The 22,094-nt window shown below is 40.9% G+C and overlaps 1 protein-coding gene across 2 annotated transcripts in view; it reads right to left on the reverse strand.

Annotated features, from left to right (window-relative positions):
- Positions 1–22,094, reverse strand: part of ATP1B3 (ATPase Na+/K+ transporting subunit beta 3) — a 54,103-nt gene that overhangs the window by 8,262 nt on the left and 23,747 nt on the right. For both annotated transcript variants that reach the window (XM_073359802.2, XM_073359801.1), the window contains 3 exons: positions 15,766–15,873; positions 8,567–8,757; positions 7,334–7,384 (listed from right to left, as the gene is read on the reverse strand). In XM_073359802.2, the coding sequence (XP_073215903.1) occupies positions 7,334–7,384; positions 8,567–8,757; positions 15,766–15,873 (350 nt within the window). The remainder of the gene's footprint in view (positions 1–7,333; positions 7,385–8,566; positions 8,758–15,765; positions 15,874–22,094) is intronic.

The raw sequence follows: 22,094 nt of genomic DNA on the forward strand, positions 1-22,094 counted from the left end.
CTTGTTCCTGTACCTGAGAGGCACTTCTTCCACCACACCCAAATGCAGCAACCCCTTTACCTCCTGTGCAAGGAGACTCTCGTGAGAAGGGTTCCTGAAGACGGATGGGAAATGGGGTGGAGGGGAGGTAGAAGTCAACTGCAGGGTATAACCCTCTGCCATAGTATTGAGGACACAGCTGTCTGAAGTTATAGCTGTCCATGCGGGGAGGAAAAAAGAAAGGCAGTTGGAGAACAGCAGGACAGACGGATCCGGGCTAAAGTCTGGTAGGTTGCCCTTGAGCGCATCCTCAAAACGCTGGACAGAGGGAGGAGGTGGGTAGCTTGGGAGGCACTTGTAGCCCCTATTCTTCTTATGGGGGGGGGGAGCTCCTGGCAGGGTTGACTCCCTTGGCCCGGAGATTGCTGTGGTTTGAACCACTTACGGGCTGAACCGGGAACGTACAGCCCCAGAGGTTTCAGGGTAGCGCAGCATTCCTTAAGGCCATGCAGTTTACTGGCCATCTGCTCTGCAAACAGGGCCTGGTTGTGGAAGGGGAGGTCGTGCATCGATTGCTGAGCCTCTGTTGACAGACCCGAGAGGAGCAGCCAGGATGCCCTTAGCATGGAGATGGCAGAGGCCATGGTGCAAGCTGGGGAGTCTGCTGCGTCTGAGGCTGCTTGGAGGGCTGCTCTCACTGCAGCCATGCCCTCTTCGAGGATCGCCCGAAATTCCTTCTTGGACCCTTCGGGCAGCGAGACCTCGAATATGATCATAGGCTGCCGCAGGCTTGGCGGTTGGCCACTCTCAACTGAAGGCTGGAAGACTAATAAATTTTTTGCCCACACAGATCCAGTCTCAAGTCTTTATTCTTGGGCGCAGCCCCAGATTGATCCCACCTCTCCCTCTGGTTAATGACTTCAATTACGAGGGAGTTGGTTTAAAGCTTGGGAATCAGGGCATGCCCCATCCCTCGGCTGAGTCGTTTCCAGGACCAACTAAGTAGAACTAATACCAAGGGTAAATACTAAACTATATACACTATTTTACAAAGAAACATTCGTGAGACACACTGAACTATGCGAAAGCTAGATAAAGCAGCAGAAGTTCCAGCACCATCAATGGTGGCAAGAAGGAACTGAGGGTGGGGGGAGCTAGTGGTGCCCCTTATACTGCACCAGGAGGGCGCCACTCCAGAGGGTGCCAGAATAGGTCTCCTACAGATACTGCTAAGGGAAAAGCTTCAGGCACCAGTGCATGTGGCAAGCACACACACCTAATACGCAACAGACATGAGAAAGCACTTGAAGAAGAATCTTCTGTTTCAAATGCAGCTGCTTGGCAACTACCCCTGTGCCAGTCTAGATAGGGGAAAATCTGCGGCTAAGGGAACAGGCATGACCAGCAGCATCTGGGTCACAGCTGGCATGTCAATATCCCCCTCTGAGAGGTGCCTTCAGCAGTTCAAAAACTGCAACTGAAATGTCCTCTACTGTCATGCAGATGTTCTGCCTATTTTGGGATACAGGCAGAGCATGAAGTAGAGAAGGTCATGCAGTTGCTCTGCCAGTGTCCCAAAATAGGACAGAACATGAGGTGGAGAAGTCCTTCCACTCTGTCGGGGTCTGTATGGTCTCCAGCTGCTGGGAACACACGGACCCAAAATAGCTCATCTGGATGTATTTGTGAACTAAAACCACTCAATACACTTCCAGTCAACCACCATAGGTCACACAGACAATTCTCCCACAATCCGCTATGAAACAACTGTCAGTTGGCAAGGGCACTAGGAACTCTAGGATACAATAGTAGACGTCCGCAGAAGCCGACTTGGGTCTGCATATTACAGTATGGATGCAACAGCAGGATTGTGAAGCCCAGGTTTCCACTGCACTGTGGATAACTCAAGCATGGGCTTGGAAACATGAAGTCTACAAGCCCGGGTCCCACAGATCAGGGCTTAGTGTGCAATGCAGATCCACATTAGGAGACCAGGGTCCTCTCTTATGCTCTACCACAGACTTCCCAGGATGAATGTGGGCATCGCTTACACCATCATTTTTGGATGCAACAATCCTGAGGTCTCTGCAGAGAATGCTCCACCCCGTGAGATTTAATATATAATACTTAATCTCATCAACACATTAATTTGTTTGATACCGATCAGATTTACTGGATACGATATAAATCGGTAGAGACAACAGAGGACTGTTTTCATAAGCTATGGTCCAGAGGCCACACTTGGTTACGGAGTAACCTGCAGATAAAGTTAACCGAAGCACTTGATTAAATTTTACTAAAAATGTTAGTAAAATGTAATTGACTGCTATAGATAATGGTCCATTACTTAAGTAGTTATATACTTTCTCATGGACATGATGTTTCCAGAAGCACCCAGGACTCATTGCTAAAAGTTACATACAATCTAACATTTGAGGCTCCTTACTCTGGAAGAGATCATGCCTGTTCAGATCCATACAAGGAGGGGGCACTCCACATTCAAGTCTTCCCTATACAATGTGATGGCGAAACTCTCCACAGCTTCACAGCATTGTGCCCGCCCCTTCTGGACCCTGTGGAGGGCTGTCAGTGTAGTCCAAAAGGGAAGTTAAAAATGGACAGGAGTAGTACTGGGGTAAAGGATGCACATCAGCCTCCCACTGGCCCCACAGAAAAAATAAACCTCAAAAGTTAGTACAGCTCCAGCCCTTTAGTAATTTTTTAACATTATCCCCATGCTCCTGTGTATGCAAGGCTATTGAGAGCCAGAGCAGCAGCAGGCACAGATGGTCCCTCCACAGATGGCCCTGGATTTCTAGGAATCCTCCAGGTTTGAGAGTGGTAATGAAGAGGAATCTCCAAAAGGTTATCTTCACAGATCCTCAAGTACAAAGTCCCTTGATGGATTTTGCTGCAGGAGGGGAAAATTCAGGCCTTTGCTTGTTCAATTCGACCCACAGAGTAGGGAATGCAAAAGTGGCTTTTCTGACATAGATGCCGCTTTTCTATATGAATTCATGACAAAAGCAGTGTAGCAAACATATGTAGTAAGGATCAACTGTAGGGGTAGCAGTTAAATGGAAACAAGAGAAAAGGGAAGAATGCAGGTAGAGAGAGCAAGGAGAAAGCAGGAGAAAAACACATGCAGAAAACATCCAATTTCAGTATGGTAGGCTTTAAAAAAATAAACCCAATCATTTGTGATGTTTTGGATCCTGTTCCCAATTCTTCTCTGACCTGTAACTGTATTTATTTCTTCCTTCTTACTCAACCTCCTTTGGAGGCACATCTGTCAGATTGTTTGGCCTTTGAGCTAGCAAGCCCTGCTATATACTGCAAAGATTCAATATTTCCCATTACACTGTCCTTGTAAACTACAGTAAGTACTCACATACAGGAAAACACACTTTGTTCAATTGTATTTCTGTAATGATTCTTTCAAAAAACAAAGTATGGAATACATGAAAAGGGAAAAATGGATTAAACAGAAGTAGAGTAGTTGCACAACTGCATATACAATCATCGTATTTATATGCACAGATCTGGTAGCTATATGCACATAGGTATATTTGCATGTACAACTGCCTGATGAGCAACTGCATGACTAACTTTTGGAAAATCTGACCCTAAGTAATATATATGTGTGTGTGCACGCATGCAACTCAAGGAGATTACTGCAGAATAATCTACAAGAATTTCTAGACCAACGGTGGGCAAACTTTTTGGCCCGAGGGCCACATTTGGGTATGGAAATTGTATGGCAGGCCATGAATGCTCACGAAATTGGGGGTTGGGGTGCAGGAAGGGGTGAGGGCTCCAGCTCTGGGGTTGGGCCAAAAATGAGTTCAGGGTGCGGGAGGAGGCTCCAGGCTAGGGGTTGGGGTGCGGGTGGGGGAGTGAGGGCTGCAGCTGGCAGGGCAGGTTCTTGGGTGCAAGAGGGTGGGACTGAGGGGTTCAGAGGGCAGGAGGGGGATCAGGGCTGGGGCAGGGGGTTGGGACGCTGGAGGGGATCGGGGCACAGGCTCCGGACAGCGCCTACCTCAAGTAGCTCCCAGAAGCAGCAGCATATCCCCCCTCTGGCTCCTACAAGGAGGCACAGCCAGGTGGCTCTGCGCGCTGCCCCGTTTACAGGCGCCATCCCTGCAGCTTCCATTGGCCTTGATTCCCGGCCAATGGAAGTTGCGGGGGCAGCGTGCAGAGCCCCCTGGCTACTTCTACACTTAGGAGCCAGAGGGGGGACATGGTGCTGCTTCCAGGAGCTGTGCGGAGCCACAAAATACACAAAGCAGGGCAAGGCCAAGATCCCACTCCCTGACAGGAACTCGAGGGCTGGATTAAAATGTCTGAAGGGCCGGATGCGGCCCCCGCCATAGTTTGCCCACCCCTGTTCTAGACCCTGAGTTCATCAGTGGCCTGGTTTTCAAAGATGATTAACACCAACAGCTTCAGCGGAGATTTGTGGTTGGTCAGCACTCCTAATAATCAGCCCATAGTTTGCAAAATACAAAATAGATACCCCCGATATTAGACTAGGATTGCCTCCAAATACAGTGAATATTATTGCAGAAGTGAAAACAAGGATGTACTGTGTCCTGAAGAAATGCAGAACTTGGGATAAATGCTGTTAAGAATGACTTGTAATCCTACAATTAGATTAAGTGGGAATCCAGATATCATCTACAATCACAGCTCATCTTGTTACCCAAATTGACATGTGGTGATAAGAGGAAGATCAACGATGATTAGTAAAATTTTGCCCTGTAAAAAAAGCTTAACTCGCCTCATACACCTTAAAATCCTAGTTATGTTGACATCAGCAAGGGAAGGCAACCCTACTCATTCAACTCTTATGTAATTCATTCATCACCTTTTTTATTCTTTTCTGCAATTTAGAAAAGTAATAGTCATATCACTCTGCAAGCAGTGTAATAACTGAATACCTTTGGATTAAAATGATACATTTTGAAGGGAGTGTATATGCTGTGTATGCCTGGGTGCTATATGTGCCTGTGTATCCCTCTTACCTGTGTGTTTTGTTTTTTCCCCCCCCCCCATCTAATATTTCCTTAAAAGCCAACAATATAATATATGTAAACAATATAGCTTAAGGTAAAGGAAAGAAAATGCTGCAAAAGCTATTCTGACTAACAAAGCTAAATATCTCTGGCAAAAGGCTAAAGAACTAAATAAAGAGACGAAAGCAACCAGAACATGGTGTATTAAGGAACAACAATTTGAAAGTCACAATTCTACCTGAAAAACTGTCACACTATTTTTTATAAATGACACTAAAAATTAATACAACTGAAAGACAAGAAAAAGTGTCTTTCAGTTTACTATATTCATTTTACAGCACTTCATAAATAAGTCACCCCCCTATAGAGTGGTTTCCAGTGTTTGCGTGACTCTTTCACAAAGCAATGGAGGGGAGAGAAATACTTAATAGTAAAATTCTTAAAAGGGTATCTATTTAAAATCTGTAGTCAATTTGAAAAAAAGTTAGGTTGTTTCAAGTACTACATCTGTCCCTCCTGACAATTTTTGCCACACGTGTAGTACCTGAAACTTATTTTTTTAAATTTAATTTCACTACAGATTTCACATAGATGACGTCCTTTAACAATCTGAATAGATTGTACTTACAAGGACTCACACTGTATTGCAAGGAGGCAAAGACAGTAGTCTAAATCCTGTTCATATTTACACCCACAGAACTCCATCTAAGACTAGTTACACATTTCTCACGTACTTAAAGGGTAAGTGAGGAAAAAGCAGGCAGAAGACTGATAAAGAGCAGATCCAAAGCTAGATAGAAAATTTTATCTGGACCAGCATGATAATGGGATTTGTGCTTAATCACACAACATTCAAGAGACAGCTTACTTTTATCACTCTCAAATATTTTGAAGTTTACAGCAGTTACCAATATACCCATAATGCTGCATGAAGTTAAACATCCAACACATAGTACACCACACTGTTTTTAGACATCTGTCTTTGGCAAAGGAAAGCTCAACCCAGATGCAACCTCTGCTTTCTAGTGCAATCCTGGCTTTACAGGCAAGTTTCAAATTGGCTGCTGGGCTGACAGAAGCACAAAGAGGTAAAGCGAGTTGCCCCAAGTCTCATAAGGTGAAAAGCATATTCTTTATGAAAAATTCAAGTAAAAATACTTTGAACAGGGGAAACTACATGGGGTTGGAGAGGAAAACAACCTCCTACACACCTTTAAACTTGAGGAAGAATGCAGGGCACCTTCAGTCATTTTGCATCTGCTACTGCAGATGGAGTGTAAGTCTGCACAATTTATACTTCTATTAGTAATACCTTCACTTCCTGCCAACACGCAAACACCCTGATGACTGAAGAAGAGTGGGTCACCACAAATGTACATCATGATGGAGTCTGCAAAGTTCTCATGCATGTCAATACCACTTCGTCCGTACGGGGGGGGAGGGGGGAGAAATGGATTTGGAGCTTTTCACAGTCAAATAGTGTGGGAGAGAGGGTAGATAGAAGAGGAGGAAGAAAGAAGGGATAAAAGCACTCAAAGTAACTAACTCAACCTAGACTCAAAGCCAGAATATTCCTGGGTTCAATCCCTTGCATTGGCCACTGAATCACATGACCATCTTTAGAAGCTTCTTTTTTAAACCAAATACTTTGTTTTTTTTTAAATGTGGAGTTGGGAAAACATATGCAGAAGTCAGATCAATAAAATAATATGGACTGCAAGAAACTCTTCACACATGCTAAGCCATACAATAAACATGAATAGATCTGTTGATATTATAAGCTGTCTTCAAATCAAGTATGAACAAATTTTACTTTATGAACATTAACCATTTTAGAACTCCCACTTGTCTCTTACCCATCATTATATAAATTGTCTAAGATGCATTTGCAGCATGGAGAGAAAAACAAAAATATTGGTTATGAAATGGGAAAACAAAATACAACTTGTACTGAAGTAAAAAACAAAAACAAAACATATTTCAATATGAACAAGAAATTACATGTATCCTTTTTGTCTTCAGCTTTGTCAAACCTACCTGATTTTCACATAAGTCTTAATGATATGACACATGAAAGAACAAAAGAACAATTTTTAAACTGACATAGAATAAAAAAGGTACCTTTATGAAAAAGTTAAAACATACTGAAGCACTAACCTGCATGAACACAAAACAGATATAGCTATCAAAAGAAATCAAAATGTGGATTTAAAAATAATGGAAGTTTCAAAGAAAAAATGAAGTTAAAAATCTTTGCTTCTAGCACTTATGCTTGCTTTTCTCTCTGTTTAAACATAAAGGAAAATGGCCATAAATACTTATCTTTATTCAATACTCACCTTAGGTGAACATTGTATATGTGGTTCTCCCTCAGGCTTTAATCCAATTATCTAAAGAAAGGGAAAAATCTCCATAAACAGCTATTTTTCTGTGGGACTTGTACAAAGCTGATTTTTTAAAAACATATTAATGTACGGGAGACATTTAACGTGCAATTACACTTTGACTATGACAATAAAAATGGTATTACAGGTTTCCCTGGTTATCATGGTAGGATTTCTCTATTAAACGTGTTCAGTTGATAGGCAACTAAGTCTCCAGTTTCCAGGTCTACAGCCCTAGTAAAAGAGCATAAAAACTGGGTTCTTTCCAACTCAGGCATTGTTACCAACAAAAGGTTCTCTGAAGTTAGCTCAGACCTTCAGTTACAGCTGGACAGTTTCATTTCCTTCAGGAGGCTTGCACATGTGTAATTAATTAGACCTTAGTAAAAAAATTTGTTGATGCACAAGACTAGAATAGAATCCATTGTTCACTCTTTAGTTACATTCCTTCTGAAGAGCATAAAGAAGAATGAAAATAGCAAAAACTCCACAAGCTTATTTTCTTACTGTAGTAAGCAAATATGACTAAATACACACCGGGACCAAACCTGGTGAGTAAGAAGGTACCATTTTGACATAGTGCCATGGACTCGAACCATACTAAGATCTAAAGTGCTCCTCAAAATGGTTCCACTAGCCACAGCCAGTAGCAGTTGACTATTCCAAATTAAGCATGTAAGAGTAATGGCTGAATCTAGGTGTTATGTCCAGGCAACATATCATATAACATGCAGTCAGCTACCAAAGAGTGAAATATTTTATCACCACCACCCCGCAATAACATTTTCAACACAACCGTTTTCAAAAGTTAAAGCAAGCACCATTACATTCTGGTTCATACTTGCATTCTGGAAACGTAAACAAATTTAATTTTACACTGAGCTTTTTCTTTTACAAGGTAAGAGTAGCACCCTTGTATTTAAAACTGGGCTTCCAGTTTTGATCCATGGAAACAAAGCCAATATTCTTAAGTTTTAGAGATTTAAACAACTTGTCCCCGCCCCATCCCTAAAGCAAAATTGTTAGTTATTTCAGTAAGTTACATTGTTTTATAGAGAGAGAAGGAAACTGAAGGAAAAGCCAGGACAAATAATCAAGCCATTCTCTGGAAGAAATTTTCATAAAGTTTTAGTTAGAAAACTAAGTTTTAAACTTAAGAAAACCAGAAAAAAAAGTCTGTGCACTTACTCTATTCATTTTCACAAGCACACATGGAGTTCCTTTAGCATAGCCAAAAGTGTCATCTTCTACTCCAGAACATGATCCAAGCTTAGTGCGATTAAACTGACATGCCTGTTTAACAGCACGATCTTCATTCTGCTCAAACAGTTTTCCTGCGGTACATGCTATATTTCTGGATTGTTCTGAATCATCATATGCTATAAATAAATAAATAAATAAATCTAAATCTATTGGTGTAACATACTCATGCAACCAATAAGCACACAACCCTATAGTAAACTACTTCTCAAGGTCCCTTATCTCTACATAAATTTGTAAGGTTTTCAGCTTGAAAATAAAATTGTTATTTTCCCACTATACCTTTCCTATTATGCAAGGCAGCAAAAACTATTTGCAGGTATTTTTGTCACCAACAGGTGGTGCTAGAAGTTTTCTATTCATTAAATTACTGAGATGCCAAATTAGTCCCCCTAGTTCTCTTTTCACATAGATATGGCTCCAGAAACTGCCACGCCTTTCCATTTCTCTAGAAATGAGGCGACAGGTGTAAACTGAGCAGAAGTAACATAAAATGGAAGGATGATCCATTCTGGGGAAACGGACCTACAAAATCTACATTACTCTTCTCCTGTAGTAAAATTAATCAGAAGATATAAAATTCTTCCTAGTGGTTGACATTACTGCTATCAAAAACTTCAGTTCTACTACCCTTAACAAGGGCAGCAGGCATAGCTCCTGGCAAAGACCAGATATATCAAGGAAGGCAGAAATTCACTTATAACCACAACCAAGGTAATCTGATCTGCTGAACAGTTGGAAACAAGACATCTTCCCCCAAAGCCCTCCTCTACTAGGTCCTTTCTCAATTATTGTGGACATCACCCTGCCTTCACACTCAGGTTTCATCTTTAACTCACATCTTCCTCTAGGTCCTCACATCTTGCTAACTCTTTCTGCATAACATCTCAGACAGGGCGGGCAAACTTTTTGGCCTGAGGGCCACATTGGGTTTCAGAAATTGTATGGAGGGCCGGTTAGGGGAGGCTGTGCCTCCCCAAACAGCCAGGCATGGCCCGGCCCTCGCCCCCTATCTGCCCCCCCCGCTTCTCGCCCCCTGATGGCCCCCCCGGACTCCTGCCCCATCCAACCCCCCAGTTCCCTGACAGCCCCCCTGCGGCCCCCGCCCCATCCGCCCCCCTGCTCCCTGACTGCCCCCAGAACCCCATCCAACCCCCCCTTCTCCCTGTCCTGACTGCCCCCCCCGGAACCCCTGCCCCTGACTGCCCCCCACCACATCATCCAACCCCCCTTCCTTCCTGACTTCCCCCTGGGACCTCTGCCCACATTCAACCCCCCACTTCCCCGCCCTCTGACCACCCTGACCCCATCCCCACCCCCGAACTCCCCTGCCCAACTCCCCCTGCTCCCTTACCGCGTTGCCTGGAGCACCGGTGGCTGGCGGCACTATAGCCACACTGCCTGGCTGGAGCCAGTCATGCCACCACACAGCACCGGGTCAGGCCAGGCTCTGCTCCAGGAGCTCGCAGCCCTGCCGCCCAGAGCACTACGCTGGCAGCCCAGTGAGCTGAAGCTGCAGGGGAGGGGGAACAGCAGGGGAGGGGCCGGGAGCTAGCCTCCCGGGCCAGGAGCTCAGCAGCCAGGCAGGAGGGGCCCGCAGGCCGTAGTTTGCCTACCTCTGATCTAAGATATCATATGACCTTTCTTATCCATCCAAAGATGGAAACTCTGGTCCAAGTCTCCAACATCTCATATCAATTACTGCAATACCCTTTCCCAGGGCCTTGACAAATGCAGTCTTGCCTGGCTCGTATCCATTTAGAATACTGCTGCAAAGACCATTTTTCTAGCCCATGCTTTGACCATGTAACCCCTCTCTTTGAATCCCTCCTCTGGCTCCCCCTTCTACATTGCATTAACTATAACTGCTTGCATTTACCTTGAAGCCCCTTCTTGGCCAATCCCCACCCTATCTATCATCTCATTCATTATCGAGCAGTTGATGATCACCTCCAATCGGCCCATGATGCCAGCCTCCACTGCACACTTGTTAAATTTTCAAACAAGTACTTTCATGCTCTCTTCCATGTTGCTCCACACACTTGGGGAGGCACTCCCGGTAAACATAAGCAAATCTACCTCATTATATACCTCCTAATTCCTCCTCAAAACTCTCCTTTGCTATGACACCTACAAAAAACTTGACAATGTTTAGGTATGCAGAGACCCCTGCCTATCATGCTGATCAATATTGTCTGTATCCTTGTACTCCCCCTCTGTATCCATTTGTTGTTGTCTTATACTTCAACTGTAAGTTCCTTTGGGCAGGGAATGTCTTTTTGTTCTGTGTTTGTACAGGACTTAGCACAATGGGGTCCTGGTCATATGACATATGAATAATAATCAAGGCCAATATACAAAATAGCTTGTCATGGACCAAATTCTGGGTGATGTAAGCACTCCTGCCACAGAATCTCAGAACCTTCTGGATAACAGCATTCACCCAATATTTGTGACCATACATGACAATCTGGAGAGGTGCAGTTTCAACCAGCACTTATCTCTTTCCATTCAAGGTTCTGGCTGGTAGAGTTACCCAGTGCAAGAGGCCATGAGGCCCAGCAGTCTAAGGCAGAATATCTTGCAGTCATTTGGAGGTCTTGACCCAAGCTTAAGAATAATTTAAAACTTATTATGAAATTTGTTCTTGTGGAAGATGTACGATCATTAAATCTAGAGTTCAGAGTTATACATATGAACTCCAACACCTGTATCATTGTGGAAGTGGACTTTGGAGGCTTGAAGTGAATACTTAAGCCCAAAGTCTAGGACAGCTGTCAGACTATCTTGAGTGCTGTGTGTACCCTTTAAGATGACTGGTCCTTTGCTTAGCCACTAGTCGAGATACAGGTACACATGAATAGCTAGCCTTCTCAGAAGGGACAAGAAATCATATTTTGTAACAAAGATCTCTGCTTCCTTAGAGAAACTCCTACTCTTCTGGGACCCTGATTGCTGACGTCAGATTGCTCCAAAAGGTAAGGGGGATCATAAGGATAAGGTGGTGTGATCCGTTAGAGAGTTCATGTATTAAAGAGATTCCAAAGAGGGGCTATTAAGGATCCACAGTCCCTAAGCAATCGTCAAGATGTGGACTGCATTTTAAGATGTTGAGAAGCACAGCTATAGGTCACTAACTTGGATTCTGTTCTCTTCCTGTTAGCTATTGGTCCAATTTTGGTGGTGCTCGCAAATTTGATCACAGCTGCATTTATTGCTGAAACCACAGAAAGCAAATGTGCAAAGTAAATTGAAAGGTGGGTTTTTTGGGTTTGGTTGTTTTTTTTTTTAAATTTAGATGCTATGAGTTTTGGAAACCCTAGCACAACTAGCAGCAAGTATCAGTCTTTGAAGATATACATTCTTCACCATTATCACAGAAACAGCTCTTTAAACCAAACAGTTCTATGGCAGTGGGCATATTCAAGCTGAGACGCACTAGACTCGGGAATGTTTTAATTTAATGTGAACTAAATGCTAGAACTACTGTACAATTGTTTTTTATTTAAATTGAGAGTATTCCAGTACACAACTCAGATGACAAATTCAAAAGCCACCATCTTAAATGGCATTCTTGTTGGTAGTCTCAGCAGAGCAAAGGATTCAATGAGAAGAATGAACAACTTTTTTACCCTGTAAATACTACCTCCAGGACAGGATTCAGGCAGATTGCCCCTCGGCTATCCCCCCCCAGTTTAACAACTGTAGTGCAGGTGGCAGCTGCGTAAATGGGTAAGTAGAGAACTTAAGACGGTAGGGTTGCTGATCCATCCACCTGTCTCAAGTTCACCTAAAAACCCACCAAAGTAGGCAACAGATAAGCAGTGCATTGGTAGTAAAATACCCTGGCTTGCTGGGGGCAGGTGTTACACCAAAATGCAGGAGTATGTCAACTTTTTTCCAATACACTTCTAAAAATATCTTTAAAAGGTTCAAGATTTTTTAAGCAAAATGGTGAAAAAGTTTAAGTTTCCATAACTTTACAAGATAGGCTGCTTATTCATGCTAATAAGAATAGTCACTAAACAAAATAAAAGATATGTACCTCTACTAGCCAGAGGGGTCTCATTATATAGAGTTAAACAGAACATGAAACTGAAATTAAAACTGTTTGAATCATAAATTATCTACATGTTAACCACAAGATTAAAAGTGTTTTCCAATACTTCTACTACGTTATTTCAACTCAGCAAACCTTGATGCTCCCATATGACCTCCTCTTACAAAGATCTTTTAACTCTCTCCTACACAGCCCCCAAGCAAGCATAATCTCCTTGTGTACCATACAACTTCAATTTCTTCCACCAATTCTCCCTTGAAAATTCACTTTGTTTAGTGCTCAATGATTGCACCATCCAAGGATACTGGAATACTATGAACATCCAGTGTACGTCGGGGTCACATTAGATCAAATGCTGACATTCAAAGAACAGATCAAAAAGCTGGGGAAAAAAGTGAACTCCAGGAATTGTGTACTCCAGAAACTGGCCAGCTGACCCCAAAACACTCTGACCAGCCAGTCTGGCCTTGTGTTACTCAACTGCAGAGTACAGTGCCCCAGTATGGAGATGTTCAAGCCAGGCACACAACGTAGATATTGAACTCCATTAATCCTGTAGGATAATCCCTGGGACTTTCAAATCGATTCCCATACTGTCACTATACTATCTCTGGGGGATTGCACCACTATCAGTGAAGTGGGATGTCTTCAGTAAAAAGACTACAAAAAACAGACGCTTTGTACAAGACATCCACTGCACAGACAGATTCCACCATCCAAGAGGTAGAAGCCCAGAAAGACATTTGCCTCTGAAAATCTCTTACCACAAAATACTTTGTAGTCTTTGATGGGGGTAACAAAATAGCTGGATATGTAAATGATCTTGGAAAAACTGGTTCCTTCAGAACAAACTCACACAGGCACTGACCTTGAATGAGAACACGAGCATAATCTAAATCGAATTAGAGGTGGAGTGGCAAAGCCTGGTGAGAATCTGAGGCGGAGACTGGGACTGAGAACCAATAGGGTAGGGAGGAGCATGTGAAGACAGATTGCACAAGGGTCCAGGATGCAGGGAGGAAAATTGGCATTGACTGAGCAAAGAGAATGGGACAAGGAACTGGAGGGAGGGGGAGGGAGAGACAGAGGACACAGAGATTGGATGAGGCATCCATGAAGGGAGAACAGCACTAGGAGCCAGTGAGAACAGGGAAATGTGGGTCGGGGCAACTGGAGGTCTGAGTTGGGGAGAGTGACAGATCAAATGAGGAGACAGGAATTAGGAGAGTGGTGTTCTGGAATTGGCTGGGAAAGAAGAATGGGACTGGGACAAGGAGCCAGGGGTTGGGAAGAAAGACTTGGGACAAAGACAGGTTAGCAGGGACCCCTGCCTGATTCAATGCACAGGATGGATCTGCTTTGGGGATGAATTAAGGCTGTATAGTAAAGGAGACTTATGTGTAGGACGCCTGCTTCATTTATTGCAGAAGTTGGAAGGTAGTTAATGAATCTGGCAAGGGACTGGGGAAAGGGAAAGCATTGTGTCCTGGTAAATGCTGCCCTGGAGAACTGGATCCTATCCTTGTCTCTGTCACAGGAATTCCTATGGGATGCTATACAAGTGGCTTAAACCAAACTTTTTAAAAGGTGGTCACTCATTGTATTCCTCATTTTCTGGGTAATGAGATGTTGGGGTCTGATTTGTGGAAGTCCTGAGCACTCTCATCTCCAACTGACATCAGCGGAAGCTGTGCTTGAATACATGGAGTGACATATAAAGCTAAGTACTCTGAAAAATCAGGTTCTAGGTTTCTCAGATTGGACACTCAAAACTAATAGATACTTTTAATTTCAATCTCTCTGCACCTGCATTCCCCATCTGTACAATGGGAATAATAATATCCTCTCATCCCACAGGAGTCATGTGAAAACAAATTCATTAATGTTTGAGAAACAATCATACTATAGCAGTGAGCTCCTGGAGAAGCCCTGAATAATAATTCAGTCTTCAGAACAAGGTTTGACTAGTGTGCAGTAAATAAGGCATGGGCTACACATTGAAAAACAGGGAGAACACACAATATTGAATAGCCTTATTAATTGAGCACCTTCCATTCTGTGCACTGAATGAGGAGTCCTGTGGAAAAATTAGCACATGATCATGTAATTAAAGATTGTATCATGGTACCTATGCACAAAGGGGCCAAATTAAGATTGTACAAACAACTTTAATTCTGACACTTCCTAACTTTTGAGTGCTTGACTTAGAAACCTTAATAACATTATTTTATCTTAGTTTTTCTAAGTAACATAAAAACAGAAAACATATTACACAAATAACTTTGCTATTCATTTATCTACCCTTTGTCTAATATAATCTTTTCCCACATACTAACTTCAATTGTAATCTCTTTTGTCATGTTTTATAAACCTGTAAAATACCATGCACTAATATGACATTATATATAAAAAGTAAATAATACTATCATATTGTTTGCATGCAAGTTTATTTCTTTAACCAATTTAATGTCACTCTTAACTAGGCTTGTGGCAGGAGGACCCAATTCCTTCCTCAGCTATCCAAGCACACTACCTACTGACATCAGTGAAGGCTGCACAGCTGTAAATCATGGTAAACTTTGACCAAACATTTAACTCTGGATCTTGTTGTATTTATTTAAGGAATGAAAAGCAGAATATATAACTTTTACTGATCTGTAGAAGTCTTTCTGTTCAGAATGGCCATAGTACATTAGCAAATCTATCGAACACCGTAACAAATCAGTATACAATTTAGAGCAGTGGTCCCCAAGTTTTTTCTGTCACTCCCCTCTTACCCATAATGGAACCTGTCCACACTGCCCGGGAGCCGCAGCTGGAACTGTGGTTGGTGCCTGGGAGCAAAGCTGGGGACCCAGCACAGCTGGGGGGCCCTGCCTTCCTACCTCCCCACCCCCAAACATTTCTCCACACACCCCTACAGGGGTGCATCCCAGAGTTTGGAGACCACTGATATAGTTAATAAATGTTAAATTCTACAGATCATGTCCTCTAAAGGAAATCAACTGAATGTATTTATAGCTACAGCCTGTCCAAACACTGTAATGTAAAAAAACATTCTACTTACACTTTAGAAATTGTTTAAGTGTAGAAACGTATTCTGCATATGACTGGGAGTCAGACTTGTTAAAATAAAATTCCAGTGCAGTGACTGGCTTTGGTGAAATCATAAGTCCTTTTAAAGAAAAACAAAATATAAGTCAGATATTAAACAACTTTTTTCACCCCCACCCTCATTTCTCAGAAAGACATTTTTCAAATTGTCAATAGACCATCTAGTATGGAATTTTAGCATTCTCCTTATACTGTACAACCATATTTTGAGGGTAGATTTTTAAAATCAATTTTTAACACCAAAATCTAAATTACAGTCTAAAGTTACGATTTAAGTGCAAGCTATAATAATTAGAATTCATAATCATCAAAACCCAAATGATTGAGAATAGAAAAATTAGCTAATCACCTGCAGTTTTAAAGTATTTTACTGATTACAGTTTTACTTTGTACTTTCCATATTCAACAAAATTATACCAAGGCTTTTCTTTAAAAAGAACATTTTAATTTTTAGACTAGTGCTAAGTAAGACAGTCTAGTGGATAGCTTCCATACCTTAAGTTTACTTACTCGGTATGTGGGTATTTTTACATACTCTTAGTTCCATTATAAATTTGTTACTTCTGTATCTCCTGTGCATACTTTTGAAACCTACTAATTTTAAAGAAGTGGTTTATAAAGCCAAAAATGCCTTACATAGTAAAACTGGAGGCTATTATAATTTTAATTTCAGGGTGACCCACAGAGAACAAAAGAGGACTTGCACCTTTCAAAAAAAAAAAAATTCTTTATAACGTATACAGATGGCCTTAAAGGTCTCCTAGCCAAAAACAAAATCACATTGATTGTTCTTTTTCACCTTTCTTCCCCGCACACCAGAAGTTCAGATTATGTCTACATTTGAAGACTACAGGCAGCAGCAAAACTAGTAGGATGAGATAGCAAGCACTGAAGAAACAAAACTTGATCTCCTGAGGATACAATTTTTTATTTGGAGAGTTTAAAAACGATTGGTTAACCTATGTAACTAGAAAAACCTCATAGGAAAAAAAATGTGTTTTTGTTAAGGGTGTCTACCCACTCCACATCTTCAATTAAGACTTGAAAAAGGCCACCACACATCTTTTGGTAAACCCAGGAAGACTAGACACATAAGGTTCTTGATATTTCTAAGCTGAAATATAAACAAGATTTCTGCCCCCCACACAAAAAATGGGGGGGAGGCACTTCTTTATACATCATAAAAAGGAAAAGGATGTAACAAAATCAGTTTTCCCCTCTCTGTAGGTCACTTCTAATACACTTATTTAAATATATAATATAAAATGATAAACTTATCAGAAAGCATATGGAAAGTACAACTACATAGACCAAACCTATCAGTGATCCACTGCAAGCCCCACGTGAAGACACAGAAAATGGTGGTGTTTTTTTTTTAAAATAAGGAAATGATTTTGACAAATTAGAAGTTTTCAGAGAAGGAATGAGTTCCAGAGACTAACATTGTATATATGCCTTTTAAAAATGCACTTCTTGACTCATTCACCTTTTCTGTGAGGTTCACAAAAGCACAGGTTCTCCCTCTCACCCCAGCAGCAGTTAGTTAAACTATTTCCCAGGGCAAGTGTTACCTAAATGCCAGTATGACAGTCTGATACATGAAACTACAAACCCCATTTTGCTTGATGAATGCCATTTTGACGGTAAACTGAACTGTACCTTCACTGTTGCCTTTTAACCTCCATATTGAACTGGGATTCCATGAGGTGTCAGCAGAGGGCTAACAATGGAGAGCAATCAAGAGTCATTAACCTGGAGGGCATTCCATTCAAATGGACACTCCCTAGGACAGTGCACCCCAGAACCACCAGTTATCCCAGGTGGAGCTGTAACTAAGCAATGTGTCATCTGACAGGACTTGAAACTGGGGAGGGGGAGAGGGGGAAGACTTTGACACTTGGAACTTTATACAAAGGAGGCGCTCTCAATTTTCAAACTAGCCATTTTAAGAAAAAAAAAAGACCAGTACAAGGCAGCAAGACGGAGAAAAAGCAGAGAAGAGTGTAGGGACCCTGGAAGGCTTGAGCAAACTCAAAGGGCTCTGTGTATAGGTTTTGGTTTTCTTCTCATAGATGTGCCTGTCTCCTATGCTTTGTGAGTAAAGTGTGTGATTGGCTTAGAAATTCCTTTATAAAGTCTGCATTACTTGCTTTAACTGTCACACAGTCTCCAAAAGGTGAGACAGTAATCCAAAAGGTCCACTGTATCTGTGGAACCCTGGGAGCATGTAACAAACTGGGGAGGCATACAGAGAACTAGCACTGGTTTCAGAATTTAGGCATTTGGACTCCAGAGTCCCATATCTTAGAAAGGGTTGCTAAATCTGCAACCCAAGGGCATGCTAGGAAACCCAGAGCTTGAGAACGTGACTGGATTCAGTCAAGACTAGGGATGTAAATATCATTTTAAAAAGTTAACTGTTTAAATTATTAAAATTATATCAGTTAACTGATTAAAGGGAGAGGGCCCAGGGTTAGGGTGGGTTAACGGTAAGACTAATGCTTATCGGGTTAACCGTTTAATATTTTACATCCCTAGTCAAGACCCAGCCAACTTAAGAGCATGTGGGATCCAAGATTTGGGACTATTACAACAGGCTGGTTAACATCCACAAGGGGAACTAATCAGTTTTTAACAGCCAGATTTAGTTATCTGATAGCACTTACAAATGGAAAAAGCCCAAATTCTTAAGCTCATTTGTATTTGGTGAATACTATTACACCCCCACTGAACAATATAAATGAAATGTCAATTAGAGAAATCAGACAGACAATTTGATTTTTGTAACTACATTTAAAATAAGAATAAAAACCTTTGACCTATGCCATCCAGATTGTGTACATGGTGTGTTGTTGTTTTTTTAAATAAATTTAAGATTTATAGCCAGGTCTATGACATGTTACACTGCAAGTAAAAACATGACAGAGTTAAGGTGAAAACAACAAATTTCCAATCATAAAGAGATGAATATGCAATATTACTGTAATCTTCAAAATGCATACACTGTTCAGTGATTAATTTATAGAAAACACAAATTAAAAATATTGTAATTAGTAATCAAAGAACCAGAGTCTTTCTACCTTAAAGTTCTTTGGTTAACACACATTAGAGCTGAGTTACAACCTTAAAAGAGATGTTTCCTACATTGCAAATGCCTGGAGTACAACCACTTTTAAAATTTACCTTCCTTCACACCTCCCCCAAGCAAATTCACAGCCTATATGATACTGGAATTGTCAGAGCCACTGTGGAACTTCATCAGAGCATAGAACTGATTATATAGTAAAGGACATAGGGAAAGAGGTCAGAAGTTGCTTTTTTGGTGAAGTTTCAGGATTTTTTATTTACATATTTAACGATTTTATACAATGGAACATTCTATGGTTTTAAAGCTTAGAGAACCCTGTTGAGAACAACTGAATACCAAGGCCCTGAAACTGAATAAAACACCTTAAAATGCACAAGCAAAATTACTGACGGGACAATAGTGATGTTTTTGTTCATGGACTGAATTGTGTTGGCAGACTTAGATAAGAGGAAGCTAATCAGTATAATAAAATACACAAAACGTAACTCCAAAAAGGAAAAACAGGAGTAAGGTGACAAAGACATGATTATATGAAAATAGCGTGGATAGCAAATGCTATGTAAATTGAACCTTGGGCACGCATATTGCACAGGTTATAGGTTTACTGGAAGAAAGCTAATTAATATGTAATGTGGGAAGGTACAAGAAACCAAGTGAACAGGGCCCAAGTCAGAGGACACTGGACCAGAGACTGAGATGACCATCATGCAGTGTGGAGAGCTTCCCAGTACTCCAGAACTGAGTAACTGGAACCCCTACCTGTTCTGTGTTATCTGTTTATTATCTGTCAAATATATGATCAGAAACTGTAAGTGATAATGACTGTCTGAAAATTTATAAATTAAGGCAAAAATTGATTAAACCTGAACTGAATGAACTTGTTTCCAACCTTTGAACACCTCACTCAATTTCAAAAGAGGGTGGTACTGACTACAGGTAGTCCAACCTCCTTCCCTAAACTCTGGGATGTGTTCAAATACATATCTGTATTTTGTGGTATCATATGGGCCCATGTCTAGAATCCAAAAGTCACACACTAGCTGCTCCATGTTCCAGGTAAAACTGTGATTATAAAACTATTCCCACTTACATCAATGGGGAAGTTAGGACAATGTTGAGCACTTTTGAAAATCCAACCTCAGTCCTTCAGAGAGTTATCAGGATTCCTTATGCAAGAGCTCACCTTCTCTCAAGGGGGCATTTAAAAAAAAAACCAAACAAACAATCATAAGTAGGGCTGTCAAGTGATTAAAAAAAATTAATCACTATTAATTGCGCTGTTAAACAGAATACTATTTATTTAAATATTTTTGGATGTTTCCTACATTTTCAAATATATTGATTTCAATTACAACACAGAATACATGGTGTACAGTGCTCACTTTGTTTATTTTTATTACAAATATTTACACTGTAAAACACAAAAGAAATAGTATTTTTCAATTAATCTAATACAAGTACTGTAGTGCAATCTCTATCATGAAAGTTGAACTTACAAATGTAGAATTATGTACAAAAAAAACCTGCATTCAAAAATAAAACAATGTAAAACTTTAGAGCCTGCAAGTCGAATCAGTACTACTGTTCAGCCAATCGCTCAGACAAACGTTTGTTTACATTTGCAGAAGATAATGCTGTCTGCTTCTTGTTTACAATGTCACCTGAAAGTGAGAACAGGCGTTTGCATGGCACTGTTGCAGCTGGCGTCACAAGATATTTAAATGCCAGATGCACTAAAGATTTATATGTCCCTTAACGCTTCAACAACCATTCCAGAGGACATGCGTCCACGCTGATGATGGGTTCTGCTTGACAACGATCCAAAGCAGTGCAGACCGACGCATGTTCATTTTCATTATCGGTGTCAGATGCCACCAGAAGAAGGCTAATTTTCTCTTTTGGTGATTTGGGTTCTGTAGTTTCCGCATCAGAGTGTTGCTCTTTTAAGATTTCTGAAAGCATGCTCCACACTTCATCCCTCTCATATTTTTGAAGGCACTTCTGACTCTTAAATCTTGGGTGAAATGCTGTAGCCATCTTTAGAAATTTCACATTGGTATCTTCTTTACATTTTGTCAAATTTGCAGTGACAGTGTTCTTAAAACAAACAATATGTGCTGGGTCATCATCCGAGACTGCTATAATATGAAATATATGGCAGAATGTGGGTAAAACAGAGCAGGAAACATACAGTTCTCCCCCAAAGAGTTCAGTCACAAATTTAAATTAATGCATTATTGTTTTAATGAGCATCATCAGCATGGAAGAATGTACTCTGGAATGATGGCTGAAGCATGAAGAGGTATATGAATCTTTAGAGCATCTGGTACTTAAATATCTTGCAAAATCAGCTACAAAAGTGCCATGCGAACATCTGTTCTAACTTTCAGGTGACATTGTAATTGAGAAGTGGACAGCATTATCTTCCGTAAATGTAAACAAACCTTAGCGATTGGCTGAACAAGAAGTAGGACTCAATGGACTTGCAGGCTCTAAAGTTTTACATTGTTTTGTTTTTGAGTGCAGCTATGTAACAAACAAAATCTACATTTGTAAGTTGCGCTTTCATGATAAAGAGATTGCACTACAGTACTGGTATGAGATGAATTGAAAAACACTATTTCTTTTGTTTATTGTTTTTACAGTGCAAATATATGCAATCAAAAATAATATAAAGTGAGCACTGTACAGTTTGCATTCTGTGTTGTAACTGAAATAGATATATTTGAAAAGGTAGAAAAACATCCCAAAGTAAATTTCTATTGCTATTCTATTGTTTAACAGTGCGATTAATCACAATTAATTTTTTTGAGTTAATCGCGTGAGTTAACTGCGATTAATAGACAGCCCTAATGATCAGTTATTTGATCTCTAAGCATATGTGATTACCTGCAACATCTGTGGTAATATCAAATCTTCAGACGGTCAAAATATATATATATATATATATACTCTTTGAAAATAATGTCTAGAAGCTATAATGGCTCTCTCCAGAGCAGTTACAGTATATAATACCTGGCCATCTTCCTGGGGAAACTGAGTTATTACTTTGAACTTAACAAAATATTTGTATTCTATTTAAGAATCTACCTTCCTTAAATCTATGAGAGGTTGGGCAAAATGTACAGTTTTGTACCACTCCATACAATTACAAGGAAAACCCTTTCAAAATAATTTCATAGGCTCAACATTAA

The sequence above is a fragment of the Lepidochelys kempii genome, chromosome 9, assembly GCF_965140285.1.
Source record: "Lepidochelys kempii isolate rLepKem1 chromosome 9, rLepKem1.hap1, whole genome shotgun sequence".
Lineage (NCBI taxonomy): Eukaryota > Metazoa > Chordata > Testudines > Cheloniidae > Lepidochelys > Lepidochelys kempii.